Source organism: Thermothielavioides terrestris, chromosome 2 (assembly GCF_000226115.1).
Source record: "Thermothielavioides terrestris NRRL 8126 chromosome 2, complete sequence".
NCBI classification, from domain to species: domain Eukaryota; kingdom Fungi; phylum Ascomycota; class Sordariomycetes; order Sordariales; family Chaetomiaceae; genus Thermothielavioides; species Thermothielavioides terrestris.
This window is the reverse complement of record NC_016458.1, coordinates 4,415,822-4,436,630: the sequence shown is the minus strand read 5'-3', so window position 1 is coordinate 4,436,630 and position 20,809 is coordinate 4,415,822. Positions and strand designations below refer to the sequence as shown.

Sequence of the window (20,809 nt, the reverse complement as noted above, 5' to 3'; positions counted from 1 at the left end):
CCTTTATTGAAGCGGTGATGGAGAAATCGGCCGGCCGAGACTCTTCTGGAGTTTGGGCTGCGCCGGTCTGCCGCCCGTTTACTGCGTAATTAGATAACCTAGGGGAAGGGACCGATTGTCGAGCCGCAACCCATTTGATGTCGAGGTAAGGATTGTATGTATTCCGTCGACTCGCTGTCATGCCTCACGGGATGTTGTGCACGGATTACTGTGTCCTGACCCACCGGCCTGCCCTTGTTCGCCCACCTGCGATTTCGAATGGGGTTTTGGTGAGGTGACATTCCACTTGGCTGGTAGGGAGGTTGACGCACACAGTATCAAAGCACAGTAATTGCCTGAAGACAATTACTGTAGTAGCTTGAACTCACAAAAATAGCACGTCAGCCCCCAACCCTGAGCGTCCCTGAGAACCCTGAGAAATCCCCCGATGTTCTTGGTGGGCGGCACCAAGCGCAGGATGGGGGCGAAGGACGATCACCTGCACAGTGGACGCTCAAGAGGATATGGAGGCCCCAAAAGGTCGTCTGTCGCCAGAAATAACCGCGACGGGCCAGGACGATGCAGGAAACGGCGAGACAATGCCAAGTACAGAATAAAGCCGAATGTGACATGATAAAACCTGAAAAAAGCGGAAACGTTCCGCACTTCGGAGAGTAGAACGGCAACACGGCCGACTTGGGAGAGAGCTCCGACCATGCTGCCTGGTTGATGGCCATTCAACAAAGAGTTGACGCAAACAACGGAAGTACACTAATGCGTCAGCTGAGGCAGCTCGGGACGCTAACTACTGTATCGGCAGCTCATCCGAAGGACTGCCCGTACTGTACGTCACCAAATATAAGTCAGCCATGTTCCTCTTGCCTCGGCAACGGTGGTGGAATTCATGGTGCAGCTGGTGGCGCGCTAAGAAGTATGGCAGTTGTATTCAGGAGGACGCTGGAAATGCCTTCACATGTGCTCCGTAGGCAAATGCGTATTGGGTGTTCACCTAGGTAGGTAACTGTGGTGCACAACACTGCTCTTTGTAAACTGATCTTCTCAGCCCACTCTGTTTAGAGCTGCAGACCATCCAGATCAATCAGGGCCGCCCGTGCCAACCATCCGAGTTACGGATGGACTGCCCTTTGGTGATCGATCTTGCATTTGAACAGGAGGCTTGAATTCCACCTCCATGTTTTCCAAACAGGTAGGCAGGTACGCGATGGATTGCTTTAGTGTAGTGTAATCCAGAGGTGCCTTCCATTAATGGATGGCCCCGTAGGCACGTGAGGTCGCGGCTCGACTCGATGAAGACAGCGCGTTCTTGACCCTGGCGCAGGGACCACCAAGGCCCGCACCGTGTACTCGAGGCGCCACAGGGCAACTCGAGCTCCTGTGGTGAGAAGGCGAACCGACACAACGGCCTCATCCGCGACAATCTCCGCCAATTGATTCGGACGGGCACTTTCCACCGCCACAATGGTGCGGCAGTCATCCCGCAAGGCAGCACAGGCGAAGACGAAGGCGACGGCGGCCGTGGCCCAGGGCGAATCCGAGTCCAAGGTCGAAGTCGACACAAAAACTCCCAAGCGAAAAGCCGCCCGCATCGAGCCTGAAGCCGACGGCGAAGACGCCGAAAACATCGATCCCGTCGAAGAGAACGACGGGGGGACGAAGCCAGCAGTCAAGAAACGCAAAGCCGCCTCCAAAAAGGACGTCGACGACACCATGCCGCTGGCAGCCCGGACCGCCGTCACCTCGCTCAAACACGCCATGCACATTGGCGCTCACGTCTCTGGTGCCGGCGGTGTGCAGAACGCGATCCAGAACGCCGCGCACATCGGCGCCAACGCCTTCGCCCTCTTCCTCAAATCGCAGCGGAAATGGACGAGCCCGCCTCTTGCCGACGAGGCCAAGACGCAATTCCACGCCATGCTTGAGCAGCACGGCTACGACGCGCGCAAGCACATCCTCCCGCACGGCTCGTACCTCGTCAACCTCGCCCAGGCCGACGCGGCCAAAGCCACCCAGGCCTACGACAACTTCGTCGACGACCTCCAGCGGTGCGAAGCCCTGGGCATTGGCCTTTACAACTTCCACCCGGGCTCAACCGGCGGCACCACCATGGACTCGGCCTGCGCGCGCATCGCCGAGCAGCTCAACAAGGCTCACAAGGCCACCTCCACCGTGGTCACCCTGATCGAGAACATGTGCGGCAGCGGCAACGTGGTCGGCTCGCGCTTCGAAGACCTGCGCGACATCATCGCGCTCGTCGAGGACAAGTCGCGCGTGGGCGTGTGCATCGACACGTGCCACGCCTTCGCGGCCGGGTACGACCTGCGCACTCCCGAGGCCTTCGCCAAGACCATGGCCGAGTTCGATTCGGTCGTGGGGCTTAAGTACCTGCGCGCGTTCCACCTCAACGACAGCAAGGCGCCCTTCAACTCCCATCGCGACCTGCACGCCAACATCGGCACCGGCTTCCTGGGCCTGCGGGCGTTCCACAACATCATGAACCACGCGCCGCTGCAGGGCATGCCGATGGTGCTGGAGACGCCCATCGACGAGAAGGGCCCGGACGGCAAGACGGTGGAGAACAAGCAGATCTGGGCGGACGAGATCAAGCTGCTCGAGAGTCTGATCGGGATGGACGTCGAGAGCGCCGAGTTCAGGGAGAAGGAGGCGGAGCTGCAGGCGAAGGGGGCTGCGGAAAGGCAAAAGATCCAGCTTCAGGTCGACAAGAAGGCGGAAAAGGACGCCAAGAAGGGCACCAAAGGCAAGAAGGGCAAAAAGAAGACGGATGAGGACTCGTACGACGAGAGCGACTAGATGGAGGAGGTGAAACCCTCTTTTGTTCACCATCGCCATGCATCTCGGCGTCCATATCTAATTTGCTTTTGACTGGGTGGTAAGGGGATACGTCAGGCGGAGAATCACGCCGTGTGTACATGCATAACTGGAGGAGCTCTACAGGATAGGGCAGAAAGGGAGCCGGGTTCGGACAGACTGATCACCCAGCGTCCCCCAAAGAAAGACAGGAATGATAATGATACCCAAATTCAGCCATGCTTCAACGCCTCATGTCCATTCCTCTGCCGACGCCAAAAGATATCATCAACATATCAAGCCAATAAAAATATGAAACGGAAAGGAAACCCGACCATAAACAAACATAAATTCACTTCCGCCCCTTGGCCCACGCCTCGACCTTCGCCATCAACCCCCTCAGCCCAACCCCCCTCTCGCAGTTCGCCTCCAGCCAGCGTTCCATCTTCTCCCTGACCGCTCTCATCCCGCGCAAGACAGGCATCTTGCCGCCCTGCTCGCCCTCCACGTGCGCGCCCGGATTCAGCAGCAGGTCGAAGCACTCGGCCCAGATCTCCGTCTGCCAGTACCTCTTGAGGCTCTCACGGATCCTGTACCGCCGGCCGCCGGCGCCCGAGGTGCCCAGCCCGCCGGCGTCGCACCGCACCGTCTCGATGTACTTGCCGAAGAGCAGCACGTGCAGGGTGCCGGCCAGGCCGTGGTAGTCGATCTGCCAGGTCCAGGGGCGGCCCTCGCGCATCTCGGCGCAGTCCTGCGCCGAGGTCTTCCAGTCGGCCACGAAGCGCACGTCGGGCGCGAACGCGCGCATGTCGATGCCGCGGCCGAAGTCGATAAGCGTGACGCCGCGCGCGGCCCAGCCGCCCCCGCCGTCGGCGCGCCACTGGCTGGACAGCTGCTGCTGCTGCTCCTGGCTGTTGGCGCCGCTGGTGGTGCCGTTCAACCCGCCCAGGCGCAGCAGGCAGTTGTCGGCCTTGATGTCGCCGTGCAGGATCTGCTTCGCGTGCAGCGCCTCGACGGTGCGGAGGAGCTCGATTGAGAAGAACATGGCCAGCTGCTCGTCCATGACGCCGGACGCTTCGCCGCGGAAGAGGTTGACCACGTCGAGGAGGGTGCCGTGCGGGTGGAAGGGCAGGAAGAGGAAGCCCTCGTCCTGGTAGAGGTGCATCTCGAGCGCCGGGGAGATGGACGCGGTCGCGCGGTGCTGCGGGCCGAGTCGGGAGTGTGCGAGGCGCATCATGTAGAATTCCCAGGGCGTTGGCGGGTCTTCCATCTTGAGCGCCTCGCGCTCGTGGCGGCGGCTGTGTGTGCTGGCGAAGGCGCCGCGGCCCATCAGAGCCACGGGGCCGTTCTCGTCTCCGTGGTTTCCATCGTCGGATGAGCTGCTGTCGGGACACGAGTTGTCAACCAGGTACACCGGTGCAAAGGCGCCGGCGCCCAGCTCCTTTCTGATCGTGTATCGCGATTTTACGCCTGGGAACTCGAGCACGACGGGGCTGCCGAGATTCCCCGTCTTGTCGGTGCTGTTCCTGATCCCTTTGCCTGCGGCCTTGGCGAACTTTCGGATCTCAGCCCCCCTCTCGCTCCTCTCGCTGCGGTGGTCGAAAAATCCGTCGTAGGAGCTCAGGGGCGGCTGGATGTTGGCCAAAATCTCAGCTCTCACGCTCTCATCGACTGGATTGCACTGGAGATCCTTGATTATTGGACCCTTGGGCCCCATCACTTTGGGGGCGAGAGGTTTGCCTGTTGGTCCCGGTCTCGGTTTTGGGAACAGCGGCGGGGCGGCCTTTGCTTCGGGCTCTTCCTCTTCAATCATCTCGCGCAGTGGACTGCTCAGCGGCTCCAAATCAACGTTCTCTTCGTCATCCACATCGTCGTCCTCGCGCAGCACCTCGCCGTTGGGTCTCCTAGACGGCGTCTTCCCGTACCGGCTCCGGTCTGCAGTCAGGTCCAGCGATGTCTCTGTTCTCTCGGTTATCGGCGTCATAAACGGGAGGCGGTTATTAGCTGCCTCGATCGGGTCCCTGTACGGCCGTCGCGTTGGAACGTAGTCTTCCGGAGGTATTGGCACAAACCTGGTTCTCGTCCTAGGGGGTTCCAGGTCGCTGCCATCCTCCTCTTGCTGATCGTCCTTGACTGAGGTCAGCTCGCCAGATTGCTCGCCGATGTCAATGAGATCGGACACCTCAGTCTCGTCACGCTCTTCGACATCCGCCTCAAGGCCCGGGATGCCCCGCTGCATCGAGAATTCTGACCATTCACTGGTTACGCTCTTCACGTCCGACGTCTCATCGCCGGCAGCTACTCCGCCGTCGTCGTCCTCGTCGTCACCGGCCTCGCTCGTGGGAATGTTCGTCGTGGTGACGGTGCTATCCGCACCGCTAGTGTAGTCATCGGACTCATAAATGCGTTCGTCATCGCTGTCAAGCTGCTTCCGGCCGGATGGCTTGAGTGGCGCATTGAAGATGTCGTAAATGTCGTCGGTTGCTGCCCTGGTATGCAGGGTCATTGTTGGTTCGGCAGTGGACCGCCGCTTCTTCTTTATCTTGGGCCCGGAAGGCGAGTCCAGCTTTGCTTTGACTGCGCGCATGTCAGCCACAACTTCTCAAAGGTCGACAAAGGGTTGACTGACTGATTTGTGTTTCATTGATTTCAATGACTTTCTTCTTTTTCGATTTGCCCTCCTTCGGGAAAATAGGGGCGCCATTTTCGTCGAGTCTAACGACATCATGGTGGACAACCAGTTTCTGGGACATGCTGTCTGCCAGAGCGTTCACGTCTCGCACGGAGTTCTCGTCGGCAAAGGAAGGCAGTTCCTCATCCTCCCATTCGCGGTCGAGCCAGCCACGTCGTGCAGCCCATACCTCCTCAAAGCTCAGCTCCGTACCCGGCTCGTCCGGGGTGGGATAGACAGCCCTTAGGTCGACAAATACGCGCTCTCTTTTGCCGTTGCTGGGATTCACTGTCACCTGGACCTCGGCATGGTGAATAGGAATGTGCGATTGCGACAGCTGTTTGGAAATAGACTGAATACATAATCCACCAGATCGCCACATATTAGTCCTGTATTGATCAACATCTTGCTGTGCCTGGGGGGACAAAAGATTGCCACTTACCGGATCTCTGAACACAGCCAACTTCGGTCCGCTGCTCTTCTTGCCACCCGCCTTTAGCGTCTCTCCAGCCCAAGGCTTGGGTTCCATCGTGTTTTCCTTTTTGCGGTCTGCGAGCGAACCGATGCTATCCCATCCTTTCGATCCCGCCCCTCGCGACGACAACGCCGGCGCCGTCGGTGCGGCGTCTGCGTCCGAGAAGATGGTCATTTTAGACCGAGGAGGTTTTGATGATTGGCCCCCAAGACCAGAGCCTGGCCTCGGGGCTTGGGGGTCGCGAGCCGCTGAGGCGGCGGCAAACGGATCGATCTTGGCCGCAAGAGCAGGGCGGGTGGCCGGTAGGGCAGGCGAGGATGGCCCGTCCGCCTCGGCCTTTTGCGCCCGCCGCTGCTCAAACTCGCCGAACTTGCGCAACAACCGTGCGGTGGGCCGAGCCTCCCGCTCAATGCCCAGCTTGTAAACTTCCTCGGCCTGAGCCCAGCGGCCAGCGCCCTCGAGCCACGCGGCGTACTCTTCATAGAAGAGGGCGAGCGTTTCGCCGATTGAATGTCTCGACAGAAAGACAAACGCTTCGCGAGGCGCATCCGAAAAGAAGTTAATATAGTGTAGCCATATCTTGAGATAGCGCGGGTCGTTCTTGTATTGGGGCGAGTTCACAAACGCCTTCGTGGCACGCTCGAGCAGCGTATGCAGTTGGGACTGGGGCGTGGCCTGCGCAGATGGGTATGCATCCAGCGTCCAGCGCACATAGCGATCGTAGACATCGAGAGGGTCATCAGACTCGGAAATGGCAGCTATCTCAGCCTCGAACTTGGCGCGGATGCTGTCGTTGACGTCCTTGGTGTCCAGCGGCGATGGTGTTGACTGGGGCTGGAGCGGCGACTGGGAGAAAAGTTCGGCCAGCTTCTTGGCAGATCGGCCGCTTGGGAGGGCTTGAATGTTCTCCTTGTGATCTTCGATGATGTCAAAGTTGACGGGGTCGTCGTTAGGGGCCATGGCGCAAGATGTGGCCGACCGCTGCGGCAGGCTCTGCGCGGGGCGCGCGGCGTGAAAATAGAGGAAGATGTATTGAGAGAACGGCAAACGCGAGTACGGAGTATCAGAAACGTCGTCAGATCGTAGCGTCGTCGGCCTACCTGACTGGAATTTAACTGAGAAGAGTCTCGACAAAGAGAGGCGGTTGATCTTTGGAAAAGGGTGAACAACCGCGACTGAGCGGGTCGCGAACGAATGAATTTGGCGCGCTTGCCTGTTTCTGTCCCAGGACAGTTCACCAAATAAAACTGCGTCATCACTGTAGCAACCAACCTTATATACTAGCTATTGACAACTGGCGATCTTAAAGAGGTCCCGCCAAGACAAATTTCGGCCAATTGTCTGGCAATGTTTTTTTCGCGTCAGTACCCCGCCAAGACCGCCAAGGGGTTTGCACTATGTATCGCCAAGGGTTAGTTCGCTAAGGGTACGGGGGGCGGCGCTAGCCACCCGCTGGTTAGGGTTCGGGTTATAGTTAGGATGCGAGTTAAGGTTAGGGTACGGGTTAACTTCGTCTTCTTTTCTTTTCTTTTCTTTTCTTTTTTTTTTTTTTTTTTTTTTTCGATTTAGTTGAGGTTTCGCGAAGTTGCTACTACGAGTCTATGCAATTCTTCGTTGTTGATGTTGTTCGAAGTTGTAGCGACCCTGCTTACCCTGTGGCGATTTGTAAGCGGTAGGTTCCGAAATTAGTCTTGGCGGGACCTCTTTAAGGATAACCCAACTGGCGGCGTTCGCTACCTGGTTTACGAACAGTGTTCTGCCCCTCGAAATCTCTCTCGGCGAACTTTGACAAGACGCTCTGGGCGAATTTCATTCTTGAAAATTGCCTACAGTCATACGTTCTTCTCTTACCGAGATGTACCTACGAGAGGTAACAAGGTCACTGCGCTCTTCTTTCACGATATCGGTAATTAGGGGCATAACGAGAGGTCACCGAGTCACATGGCGCATCTTGGCTGCGTTGGCCTCCTATTTGGTCGTTTCTAGCCTCATTATCGCCATTTTCAAGTGCCATTCCGATATCAACCTCGTCAGGGGCAAACGCCTTGACCGACCAGCCGCCAAAAACAGCTGTTTGGATTCAGGTCCCTCAGGCGGTAGTCTACAATCTTGACCCGCGTCTGTTTATTTTAGAGCTGGACCGACTTGCGGAAGTTCTCGCCGGCGTAGATGGCGTTATCACCGAGCTCCTCCTCGATGCGGAGGATCTGGTTGAGCTTGGCGAGACGCTCGGATCGGCAGGGGGCCCCCGTCTTGATCTGGCCGGCGCGGATACCCACGACCACGTCCGAGATCGTGACATCCTCGGTCTCACCAGAGCGGTGGGACACCATGACGCCCCAGCCGTCGGCGTACGAGTCCTTGGCAGCCTGGATGGACTCGGTGAGAGTGCCGATCTGGTTGACCTTGAGGAGCAGCGCGTTGGCGGCCTTGAGCTCGATGGCCCGCTTGATGCGGAGCGGGTTGGTGACGGTTAGGTCATCGCCGACAATCTGGATGTCCTGCGTCTTGTAGAAGTAGCTCCAGGCCTCCCAGTCGTCCTCGGCAAAGGGGTCCTCGATGCTGACGATCGGGTACTTCTTGCAGAGCTCGGCGTACAGGTTGGCCAGCTCCTCATACGTGAGCCACTTGCTGGGGTCGCTATCGGGGTTCTTGAAGTCAAGATCGTACTTCTTGACATCCGTCTTGTAGAACTCGCTGGAAGCCACGTCCATGGCGATCTTGACCTGGCCCTTGTAGCCAGCCAGCTCGATGGCCTCCATGATCAGGTCGAGCGCCTCCTGAGCAGTCTGGATATCGGGCGCAACACCGCCCTCATCGCCGACGTTGCCAGCCGACTGGCCGTACTTCTTCTTGGCAAGGCCCTTCAGCTTCTGGTACACCTCAGCACCCTGGCGCATGGCCTCCGAGAACGAAGGAGCAGCCGAGGGGACGATCATGAACTCCTGGAAGGCCAGGCGGCCACCGGCGTGGGAGCTACGGAAACCGCGGTTAGCAAGTGCCCCACGAGTCCCCCGCGTGGGCCGCCGCGTGGGCCGTTCTTGACTCACCCTCCGTTCAGAACGTTCATGAAGGGAACAGGGAGGACATAGGGCTTCTTGGTGCCAGCAAGGTCCGAAATGTGGGCATAGAGAGGGACACCCTTCTCGGCAGCGCCAGCCTTGGCAATAGCCAAGCTCACGCCAAGGATGGCGTTGGCGCCGAGCTTAGTCTTGTTGGGGGTGCCATCGAGGCTGATCAGGAAGTTGTCGACCTTGGTCTGGTTCTTGACGTCGATGTTTTCCTTGATGATCGCGGGGGCGATGATCTCGTTGACGTTCTTGACGGCCTGGAGGACGCCCTTGCCGCCCCACTTGGTCTTATCGCCGTCGCGGAGCTCGCAAGCCTCGTGCTGGCCTGTGTTACCGATGCTGTCAGATCGCATTCCTTGTTAGCACGAGGCGGCGGGTCGGGTCGGACGAACCGGTGGAAGCACCAGAGGGAACGATGGCGCGGTGGAGGCCAAGCTCCGTCACAACGTCGACTTCAACGGTGGGATTGCCGCGAGAGTCGTAGACGTAGCGGGCGTGGATCTTGGAGATGGTCATTTTTAACGGCTCTGGCCATGGGAGTGTCAGTGAGTCACCGGAGGAAATCGGTCTCGACGTCCGCTGGTAAACTGTGGAAGGAGCCACAGAAGGGGTTTGAGTGCTGGCTAGCAAACACAGTTGGCAATGAGAGGCAGCTCGTCTTTGGAGACAAAAATTCGCTCAATTGCAAGAGCGGGTTAAGCAGGAGCCCGGTTGGGATATCTCGCAAGCTTGAGCAGGTAGTCTCGTCGTGCAAAAAGAAATGGCCAGCCGGAGCTCGGGCTGGGCAACAGCGTTCTTCTAAGGCAGGATACGAAGTGATGAAAGGGCGAGGGAAACAACATGAAGAACATGAACAGCACGAACCTGGGGTCGAGCTTGGCTGGCGTTTCTCTTGATGGTGTTGGAGGGATTGCCGGAGGGGAGATGAGGGAAGGGAAGAAATCGAGAGGTCGGTGATGCTGGGAAAGTTTCCAACCAAGCTGAGGTGAAGGAGGGGCAGGATTTGTTTTGGTGGGGTGACCGGACAGTGCAGGCGCCCGTGTTGGTACCCGTTAACAGATTCGCCCGCCATCCCGCAAAGCATCTCAACAAATCGGAGGGAGGAAGCTCTGGGATGACAGAGACCACATCCCTGCCCTGACATCTTATGTTAAAAATCGGATTACCTGCAGCCCGACCTGGATGAAACAGCTAGGAGAATTCGCCAAAAGAGTAGAGATCCTAGCGAGCGCGTGGGGCTCAGAGCAACGCGAGGCCGGTTGTCGGAGCTCCCCCCGGCGCTTCGGAGGCGGCCGATGGGGAACCCGGGACTGCGTCAAAATTCCCAGCTAGTGTACACTAGCCATATCAACATCCTGCCCTGCTGCATCGACTTTAAACACATAGCACTAGTATGCCTTCTGCAGGCGCTCTTCTTCCAGAGTCAAGCAGATGGCTGCCCCTCCTCGCGAGCCCCTCTACTGTGAAGAACGTGAAGAACCCCTCCATCAGCAAGCTGAATGCTCGACCTACCCCGCAGCGGACGCCAAGCAGAGCAGGGTGGGTCTGAATGGTTGACAATTGAGAAGGACCCACTTCAAGGAACCAGATCGATTCTTTGACGGTTCTCTTTTACAGATTACCCGAGGGCGTGTTACGAACCGAGCTATGCCCAGGCTAGGTGTATGGGGCTACGCCTAGGATCCACAGCGGTCCTATGACGGGCCCGCCTCGCGCCCGGAATAACATCAGTCCGAGCCTTCTATACTCGAGCCTCTAAAAACTCTATACACAATGACTATAACCTATATTTTTCTTTATCTCTCCTTAAGATTGTTAAATAAAATATCATATACTTATCTATAGATACTATAAGGCTAGTATATTATGTCATATACTATACTGGCCCTCCTATCTATGGCTTTGTGGCTCTAGCATCTGTGGAGCTCTGGCTCTGGCCTATAGAGCCGAGCTCCCACTTGTGTATATAGATCTTAGCTCTCCTCCCACCTACTGGGAGGAGCTCCCTCGATCTACATTCTCTTCTCTTCAGCTCCCGCTCAGCCACCTAATGTGCCCTCGCCTCCTCTCCTTAGTTATAAGCCCGGTTCGCGCTTTAAAATCACCCTTGGAGGCTCTTTGTAGGGCTATCTTTTTCTTCTTTTCTTCTATCTTCTAGCCTTTTATAACCATTGTAGTATCTCTCTCTCGTACTTACCTCTTACGATTAAGAACGTCTTTATCGACCTTTGACCTTCGACCTCTTTTTTAAGCCCCCTTTTTCTTAAAGCGTTTAAATCTCTTGACCTTTTATAATCTTAGCTATAGCTCGCTAAGCTACTAGCGTATCCGCTATAGCTACTTTCAAAAGCGATCGATAGGCGGCCCTGCTCTAGTATATATGCTAAAGCCATTTTTGGAAGCGATTAGTAGGCGGCCCTATATCGCGATTCTAGAAGATCTTTTTTCATTGCCTACCTCTATAAAGAAAGACACTTCCTATAGCCTTTTTCGGCTTTATTATAAAGACCTAAGTTTCTAATAGCTTTCCTAATTAGCTAGCGCTATAGAATTAGGTACTAGGTATATGATAGTGACTATAGGTTTTAAGCACCTATAGTTCTATACTTAGTTTCTTAGCTCCTAGGTATAGTATATGCTCTATACCCTATTAGAGTTGTAGCTCTAAGGGCCTAGTAACGGTTCCTAGCTCCCTAAACAACTAGGGGGTATCGAAGGAACTAGAAAGATAGGCTCCTCCCTACTCTCCTATTAAATTAGGGAGTATAGAAATACTTGAGTACTAAAGGCTAGGGCTTAAGCGAAGATCCTACTAATAGTCCTTATACTTTAAAACCAATTTCTAAAGCTATATGCTAAGAACGCCTAGATATATTTAAAGAGAGCAGTCTCCCTACTAATTACTAGGCTAACAATGATAATAGAACAAAGGGAACTATATCAATAGAGGCCTCTAATATAGTGTTTCGACAATGCTAATAGCAATATTACTAATGGTACGCCTAGAAGTACTAGCTAGGGTAATACAATAGTAAGTACTACTACTACTACTATAGTCGATACTCTTGATAATAGAGGTCAGTTTGACTACTTTTTTTATTAACGAACTTGTCAATAGCTCTAGCTAACGTAGCTAATAGAGATAATCGTAAGCTAAGACAGCCTTGTTAAGCACTTGTTTTTCTTTTGTTTAAGGGATAGATCTATAGTTAGGATCTCTAGATCTATAGCTTAGTATACCTTACGTTTTTTATAGACTCGCTCTTCGGAGTGTGTCTAGGGGGTATGTCGTGTACTACACTGGCCCTCCTGTCTATAGCTCTGTGGCTCTGGCGTCTGTGGGGCTCTGGCTCTAGCCTATAGGGCCGAGCTCCCACTTGTATATATAGATCTCAGCTCTCCTCCTACCTATTGGGAGGAGCTCCTTCGATTTATATTCTCTTCTCTCCAGCTCCCACTTAGCTACCTAATGTGCCCTCGCCTCCTCTCCTTATATTATAATTTAACTACTTTTATATATAAATAAAGTAACTATTACTTTTAGATATAGATAAAAGTAGTATATTAAATATTTCAATATTAGTACTATATAAACTAAATGCTACTATAAATAACCTAAGTATTTTATAGATTCTAGACTTAGATTAAGTTTATAAACACTTTTAACTTTTATAGAAAATAATTATTTATTAAAATATAACTATTAAAAAACTCTATATAGTCTAAATTACTATATTTTAGATAATAAATGCTTCTATAACAGCTAATACTCTTGCTTTAGCAACTGATGCTATAGCTTTAGTAGCTCTCTAGATATTGTTAAACCTACTATAGTAAGTAGGCTATGTAAATCGTATTAGAGAATTGCTATAGTAGTGGTTATAGTAAGGTGGTTACCCTAAGCCACCTATCTTACACCTCTGGTGTAGTGGTGGTTATCTCCTAAGGGACCTACCTTGCACTATCTCCTAACCGACCTACCCTGCACCTCCTACCTACTCTATCTTTACTATATTTGAATAGCTGCATCTTAGCTAAACTTTTACTAAAATAGGATTAACTTATATATATATTGATACCTTAGTCAAAAGACTATATATTTATATATATACTATTTATAGTTAGGGTTGGTAAGGCTTTCAAATATAGGGTTAAAGTAGGTGGGGCTGTAGAGGCAGTGGGACTAGTAATTGGTTAAAGCTAGTTCGTAAGCTTGCAAGCCGATTTTTTTTTGGAAAACCTAGCCAAATGAGTTTTACAGATGTAGGAAATCCGCCCTACAGCCCGCTAGCTTGTGTAGAACACTGCACCTAAGCTAGTGAGTATTAGATTAGGGTGATAGACTACCTAGATATAGGGGACCCAGTTTTTCTATTTTTCTATTTATCTCAGAGCGTTGCATTCGTTGCCAAGGGAGGTCTGACCCTCTAGTCACATATATTTAAGTGGGCTAAGCCCTTCTTCTTCATCATTAAGCAAGATATTAGGCAGTTGTCAATATACGTTCGTTGACACTACGTTGGTGGTTCTCCTCCTTCTAAGAAGGCTATTGAGCCTCTCCTTTTGTTGTCCTACCTCTGTCTAGACGATAGGTATTCGAGCTATTGAGCTCTGACTGTATTCTCGTTGTTTTTTATCTTTTCTACTATATCCCACTAGACGTACCTGAGCTATGTGTCTTCCTCTTAGAAGACAGCCTTCCCACTACTCGATATGCACTATCTTTATCCGTCTAGAGGGACACTGTATTCCTTTGGAAGCTATCGCGTATGCCTGGTTCTGGGTGTGGTAGGGTAGGTTGGTGTAGAGGTTTTGCACTACTTTAGTATATAAGCGAGAAAGGAAATGCCCGCTCAATAGTGGAATATAAACAACTATTCAACGTAATATAAGCCTATATTTGTTAGAGAGACAAATTGTTATTGTGCTAAGGAGAGGGCTAGCACAGGAGGGCAAGTTCAGAGGTATGCATTGGAAGTGCAGAGTAGGTCGATCGAGAGGTATTAGAAGGATCGGAGGTTCTACAAGGTGCCCTGCGGGTGTAGGGTAAATGGCTCGGTAAGAGGGTTTAGAGGATAGTTCAGAAGGTTGGAGCAGGATGGCTAATCGCAAGCATATAAGGTCTTCGGACCCTAATGATGTTGTGCTTCGTCACAGAGATGGCGTAGCGTAGGTGGTAGTTGCGGCATATGCAAAAATAGATCAAAGAAGCAGAAGCTGCGAGTTTAACTCGCAAAAGATCTATTCAGTTCAAGGTTTTATCTTCTAGAGCTGGGAGGCACTGCGGTATTTATAGTTCTGGAGCTACGGTACGTACCTTGGCTAATTTGGCTAAGGTTCAGCTGATCTAGCTAATCCAGATGTTCTAACGGAGCTGAACTAGCTATATCTGGCTAAGTTATTAAAGTATAACGTACAAAACTAATTAGAGCCGCACTAAACGTTTTGACAGAGCTGCACTAGCTATATTCAGCTAAGTTATCAAGGTATAACGTTCAGTATCTATATACTCGGATCTGAACGGCTCCGATCCAACAGCTCGAATCAGATGCATCAATTCCAACAGCTCGGATCCAATAACTTAGATCCACTTATCCAGATTCCATCTCAGCCGCTGTCAACTGTCAAGGTCAACAGCTGTTGGCAGTTGCTATCGAAGGCTAACAGCTGTTACTAACTGTTAATAACTGCCGAGGTATAAGTTATAGTACTGTAGTAGTTATAACGTTATAGAACCCTTAGAGAGAGCTTTGCTATAGGGAATGCTTAGTATTAGTTATTTATATTGTTATATATTAACAATTATTATATCCTCCAATAGCACTACCTTTATTGCGTTTACTAAAGAGTATATAGCTATATTCGCTAGAGGTAGCTAGAGCAGCATCGAGCTTAGGACCTAGATTCTTAAGTACATTTTAATCCTTCATTATATAAGGGTGGCTAATATCGCTATAGTTACTAATATAATAGCCGTTACTACGTTCTTTAAAACTATATAGAAGCGCTTAGATCCTAAGTAGGCGACCTATATATTGAAGGACATTAGCGTAGTTAAGAAGCTTAGTAGGAAAGGACTAACTCTCTTCGACTTAGCTTTCTTGTTTAAAGCGATCCTCTAGGCTAAAACGGTAGTCTATCCAAAGCCTAGAACCTACCCTATACTTCTAGGAGTGTAGAACGGTTAGAAGAGCAGTTAGAAGCGTAAGAAAAACCGTGACTACCTATATATATCGAAGACTCGTTGCTACTAGTAGCTTCTTTTAGAGTGTTAGCAACTTCGGTATACTCTAATAGGGGAATTCCTAAATGGTATAACGCTTCTAAATGACATAGTGAACGGAGTATACTAACGAATTGCTAAAGAGCGTTGGAACGACCTTTGGATAGAGCTTAAAAAGCTTAGCTAGAAGATCTAAAATATATTATTAAATGCTAAGGCTGCTAGTTCTAATAGTGGTATAAGTCCCTTATTTTTAAAAGCGCTCTAAGTATATACTATTATCGATCTAACAATTATAAGCAAGCTTAAAGAAGCGTATAGTGTATTTATATCTCTTAAGTTTAGCCTATATCTACTTAGTAAATATATTCTGTTTAACAACTATAAAGTGGTTAATCTTATTAATAATAGAGCTCTCCTTATCTCTAGTATATTCGTTAAGACAAGCGGTAAAACTATTAAGGCTAGTACTATATCCTTCTCTATCTCTAGCTATAATAAATAGATCGTTAAAAACGTTTTAAATAGCGTATATAGCCTAAATACTAAGGACCTTATTATAGACAACATTATTATCATAGAAGGCTTTTACGTTAATATCGTCTCTAAAAAACGCCTCTGAGTATAGGGCGCTTAGTACTATAGTCTAGATTATATACTACGTTAAAGAACGTTAAAAAAGAGTATTATACTTAGGTAACTAGTTAAGAAGTTCAACTCAACCTTCTTACAATATAACGCTCTTTCCTCCTACTCAAATACTCTTAGAGCGTTCCCTAGAAGCTTTGCTAGACTTATAACTATAAACGCTATAGTTGTAAAGAACTTTAGGGGGGGTAGGCCCTTAAAGGACCCGCTTATAGAAATAGAAGACCTAGCTACTATCTGATATATTAGAGCTAGTTATCTAAGTTTAAAGGCGTTAAAACATCTTGTTTTAAACGCTAAAGGTATATAGATTCGTAGGCCTTATAGACTAGAATGTAAAGTATATATACAAGTATATATAGAATAGGTTATTTTATACTGCCTACTATCAAAGCCGTTACTACGCCTATTTTAGAGGGTCTCTTAGAACCTATTCGATTTTCTAAGAGCATTTAACGGCTTGAACTAGCTACTAATCATCAAAGACAAGTATAATAAAAAGCTTTTTATAACTCCTCTTATATATAAGATATATAATAGTATATACAATAAGCTTATTCACTTTAAATGCTAGGTAAAACGCTAATTTTGGTTATCTATTTGCAAGATTAGGTAGGACGACAATACTAGTGTCATTGGTATTAAAGGATATACTATATACAAGCTCTAGGCATAGAAGTAGGATATCGATTTAAAGGTTATACCTTTAGATACTAAGGAGCCTAATAGCAGTTTAGAATATATAAGTAAGAAACTTATTACTAAGAGCATCGCAATGCTTATAAGCGCTAGACTTCTTTAGAACCTATAGTTAAAATCGACGGTTGTAGCTATATACTTAGAGAGTATTAGCCTAAGTCGTATTTGCAACTATCGTTCGCTAAATGAAGTACTCAACTCTTAGTTTAAATATTGGTTCTACTAATATAGCCTAGTCTAGTATATATGCTAACTACTGACCTACGCCTAAACTAGGATGGTATTTATATATATAGCTATCGAGTATACCTATTAACGAAGGAGTATAAAAAGAGGATTGAGAGGTATACTAGGAAGGTTAAACCTAAAGCGTATATCGGGTATCTTATTAGATATAGGGTGTCTAACATTTACTACGTCTAGGTACTAAAACTTAAGAAGGTTATTATAATATATAACATAACCTTTAATAAACGTATATTTTACTAGGAGGGCGAAAAGTAGCTTAATGCTCAATCAGTAGTAGTTATTAGAAAGGTTGTTGAGCTTATCGAGCTCTCTATAGAGCCTTAGAACGCTAAAGCAATGCTATTTAGAGTTATAGATGCCTATAAAAACCCTATAATAGTTCCTAGCTCTCTAAGACATCTAAGGAGTATAGCTAAACGGGAACTAGAAGGGTAGGCTCCTCCCTACTCTCTATCCTATCTAAGGGGTATAGAAGTATTCGAGTATTGTAGCTAGAGTTCAGATAGGGAGCCTACTAATAGTTTTTATACTTTAGAACCGACTCTAGAGCTATATTAGGAATACCTAGAAGTATTTAAAGAGAGTGACTCCCCTACTGATTATAGTACTAGCAATAACAATAGAACGATAGGAACTATATTATTAGAGGCCTCTAATATAGTCATCGGAGACGCTAATAGTAGTGTCGTTAATAGTATAACTAGGAGTGTTAGCCAAGGTAGTATAATAGTAAGTACTACTATAGTCGATACTTCTAGCTTTAGAAAGGAGGTTGACCGCCTTAGCGATTAGCTAGAGGCTCTAGACGACTAGAAAGACGCTTTAAACTATAGTTCTTAGCCTAATTCTAGAACATCTATAGCCTAGCTAGCGAGGGAGAAGCGTAAGTATATATATACGACTTATAGACTACCTACTTATTAATTAAAATAGATCTATAAACAGTCTCCTAGCAGTAGTATAAGTAAAAATAGCGGTCTAATGTACTTTGTAGCCTCTATATACTATAAGGAGGGCATCGACGTGCTAAATTAGTATATATAGCATTCGTTTAGCTATACATTTTAGATAACCCTATAAACGCTCTATAGAAGGGCGATAGTATCTAGCACTATACATTGTATACGGTTTTCATAGTAATAATCCACCAATATCGTAATATACGTCCTAAGGCAACGCTAAGTAGTAGGCTTGAAGTATAATTCGACGACCTTACTAAGCTTCCTAAGCGCTAGAAGGACCTCGCCAACTACCTTTAAAAGCACAAGTTTATAAAAGCGGTTAAGGAAAAGATCTATAATCTCGTCAATAGGAGGATATAGTATAAGATTTAGCGTAAGACCTTTAAAAGAAGACCACTACCTTTAAAATAGGTTTTTATCTATAAGTTCAATTAGAATAGTAATCTTAAGAAGTGTAAGTTATATATCTTTATATATAGGGATCTTTAGAAGCTTACTATACTATAAAGCATTTATATAGCTACACTTACCATTGAAATAGTGCAAAACCTCTACACTAACCTACCCTACTACACCTAGGACTAGGCATACGAGATAGCTTCCAAAGGAATGCAGTGTCTCTCTAGATAGATGAAGATAGTGCGTATCGAGTGGTAGGAAGGCTGTCTTCCGAGAGGAAGACACGTAGCTTAGGTGCGTCTAGTAGGATATAGTAGAAATATAAGAAAGGTCAACAAGAATATAGTTAAAGCTTAACAGCTTAGATGTCTATCGTCTAGATAGAGGTAGGACAACAAAAGGAGAGACTTAATAGCCTTCCTAGAAGAAGGAGAACTACCAACGTAGTGTCAACGAACGTATATTGACAACTATTTAATGTCTTCCCTTATAATGAAGAAGATAGGCTTAGCCTACTTAAATATATATAACTAGAGGGTTAGACCTCCCTTAGCAACGAATATAATACTCTAAGACAAATAGAAAAATAGAAAAAACTAGGTCCTCTATATCTAAGTAGTCTATTACCCTAATCTACACTTCTCTTTTAAGCTTGCTATATACTCCTATAGGTAAGCTTATACCTTAAAAGCTTTCTAATATACGCCTCTCATTGTCGCTACTCTTTAAATTGCTCTCTATATATAGCTCTCTCGGCTTATAAACGTCTAGCTAGCTATAGTAGTTGATTACACTGTCTCTTATACTCTACTACCTCCTTAATATATATATCCTAGCCTTGCTACTATACTAGATACTTATACTTGTAGGCAAAGGCATAGTCGTATAGGTTGTATAGTAGTAGGCGAAGCAGATGTCTAAGCTTCGTAGGTTTCTTACAAAGACGTTTACTACGATACTACACTGAAAGTAATGTTTAGCTAGATAATATAGACAATCTTCGCGCTTAAAGATACTTCTATACTAGAGTATAAAGCATTTTAAGGTAGTCTAGCCTCTTTATAAGTATATAAACGAGCGTCTCCTCTTCCTAGAGGTAGGGATCAAGTACTATCTTTTTAAGAGCTACTTATACTAGTGCCCTAAGGTTCTTAACTAGCTTACTCCTAAGGAGGCGCTCTTAGTCTATCTTGTCTATAGGGGTAACGACAAGCCTCTATATTGTAGTCGCTTATAGTATAGTAATCTCTATAATCTTAGCTTTAATATCTTGCTAGGTTAATATATTGTTAAAATTCTCTATAAAGTACTGTTGATGGACCTAAAGCAACTAGCTAGTCCTCTAGTTGGAGGGGCGGAACGGTGCTAGGTACTAGAAATGTACCCTATAGTTGTTGTCTAAGGTTGTCTATAGGGTTTTATAGAGGTAGTACACTGCTAAACTATTTGTCTAATAGAAGTCCTATAACCCTATAGTAGTATACCTAATACGTTATATCCTTCTTTGACTAGGGCGTAAAGATAATTTAGATAGTGGCAATTACTCCTTTTTTACTTTAGTTAGGGAGCTAGGCTTCCCTAAACGCTACTAAGTATATAACTAGGATCCTAAGTTCTATATTACTAAAGTAGACACAGAGATATATAGATAGGTTATTGAATTTAAGGATATTAGGTATAAATATATCGTCGGCTTAAAGGACTTCGATTACCTTGTCTTCGTTATACTCTAAGAATATAAGCTATATAGTTTCTTAGGTTAAAGATAATAGGTCTAGAGGGAGCTTATACATCTTCCCTTCGTTCTACTATAACAAAGGGATTCCCTTAGTATAGAGCAGGCAATCTTTGAAGGTACTAAGAGCATTCCTATAAGCTCCTAACTACAAGTGCAATATACACCGCTATACAACTATCTCGCTATCTCCCTAGTATAGCTAAAGCTAGGGTAGCCTAAACTACGTCTATCTATCTAAAAGGTAGGGCTAGAGCTTTTAAAGAAAAGCCTATATAAACTCAAAGGCGAACTATCTATACTCCTATTCTAAACTTTACTAAGGGTAGTAGACGATAACCTCCTTATATAACTATAACTAAGAGAACCTATAGACAGACTAGAAAGTAATCTAGACCTTTAACAAGATGTTAGTATATATCTCTATACTTTTAAGTATAGAGTCGAAGTAGTAAAGCTAGTCTACGATATAATCGAAGATTACAATAGCTTAATGCCTTCTATTAACGAAGCAAAGGAAGACCTAAAAACGACAATGGTTAGTAATAATCTTTTAGTTAGACTAGTGGAACTCCTTTAGTATAGGACTAGTATCTAAGATAGGCTATAGGTAGAACTAGAGACAGTCCTTATAAGGATGAAAGAAAAACTATATAACGTCTAGGATTATCTAGCCTTCTAGCTATTCCTTAGTAAGTAGTATACCTTCTATATCGAAGAGCGAAATACCTATATCTATAAAACTAACCTTAAAAAACCGATCTATCGTATACCTCTCCTCTAGCTAGCCTAGGAACAGGTAGCTTACGATCTTAGGGTTTACGCTAATTCGAGGGCTCTAAATCCAATTAGGGCACTAGTTAATTATATTT

General features: G+C 47.6%; 3 protein-coding genes across 3 annotated transcripts; 1 reads left to right on the top strand and 2 right to left on the bottom strand.

The window, feature by feature from the left end:
• Positions 1 to 1,329: 1,329 nt before the first annotated feature.
• THITE_2113782 (uncharacterized protein) lies at positions 1,330 to 2,983 on the top strand. The gene has a single exon (XM_003652320.1). The coding sequence runs from the start codon at positions 1,459 to 1,461 to the stop codon at positions 2,806 to 2,808; it is 1,350 nt and encodes a 449-aa protein (XP_003652368.1). The 5' UTR covers positions 1,330 to 1,458; the 3' UTR covers positions 2,809 to 2,983.
• On the bottom strand, positions 2,983 to 7,204 carry THITE_2113779 (uncharacterized protein). Its single transcript, XM_003652319.1, has 3 exons — positions 5,919 to 7,204; positions 5,435 to 5,828; positions 2,983 to 5,382 (listed from the first exon to the last, which is right to left on the bottom strand). The coding sequence occupies exons 1-3, from the start codon at positions 6,909 to 6,911 to the stop codon at positions 3,158 to 3,160; spliced, it is 3,612 nt and encodes a 1,203-aa protein (XP_003652367.1). The 5' UTR covers positions 6,912 to 7,204; the 3' UTR covers positions 2,983 to 3,157.
• An 868-nt stretch (positions 7,205 to 8,072) lies between these two features.
• THITE_2113774 (uncharacterized protein) lies at positions 8,073 to 10,193 on the bottom strand. The gene is made up of 4 exons (XM_003652318.1): positions 9,887 to 10,193; positions 9,415 to 9,549; positions 9,002 to 9,347; positions 8,073 to 8,927 (listed from the first exon to the last, which is right to left on the bottom strand). Exons 2-4 carry the CDS (start codon positions 9,536 to 9,538, stop codon positions 8,081 to 8,083), a joined length of 1,317 nt encoding a protein of 438 aa, XP_003652366.1. The 5' UTR covers positions 9,539 to 9,549; positions 9,887 to 10,193; the 3' UTR covers positions 8,073 to 8,080.
• Between the last annotated feature and the right edge of the window lie 10,616 nt (positions 10,194 to 20,809).

Coding starts and splice junctions, on each gene's coding strand:
- THITE_2113774 (XM_003652318.1), bottom strand. CDS start 9,538: ATGACCATCTCCAAGATCCACGCCCGCTACGTCTACGACTCTCGCGGC. Junction 9,348..9,414: donor TCCCTCTGGTGCTTCCACCG/GTTCGTCCGACC, acceptor TCGGTAACACAG/GCCAGCACGAGGCTTGCGAG. Junction 8,928..9,001: donor ATGAACGTTCTGAACGGAGG/GTGAGTCAAGAA, acceptor CGGTTTCCGTAG/CTCCCACGCCGGTGGCCGCC.
- THITE_2113782 (XM_003652320.1), top strand. CDS start 1,459: ATGGTGCGGCAGTCATCCCGCAAGGCAGCACAGGCGAAGACGAAGGCG.
- THITE_2113779 (XM_003652319.1), bottom strand. CDS start 6,911: ATGGCCCCTAACGACGACCCCGTCAACTTTGACATCATCGAAGATCAC. Junction 5,829..5,918: donor TGGCTGTGTTCAGAGATCCG/GTAAGTGGCAAT, acceptor TTATGTATTCAG/TCTATTTCCAAACAGCTGTC. Junction 5,383..5,434: donor AATCAATGAAACACAAATCA/GTCAGTCAACCC, acceptor ACATGCGCGCAG/TCAAAGCAAAGCTGGACTCG.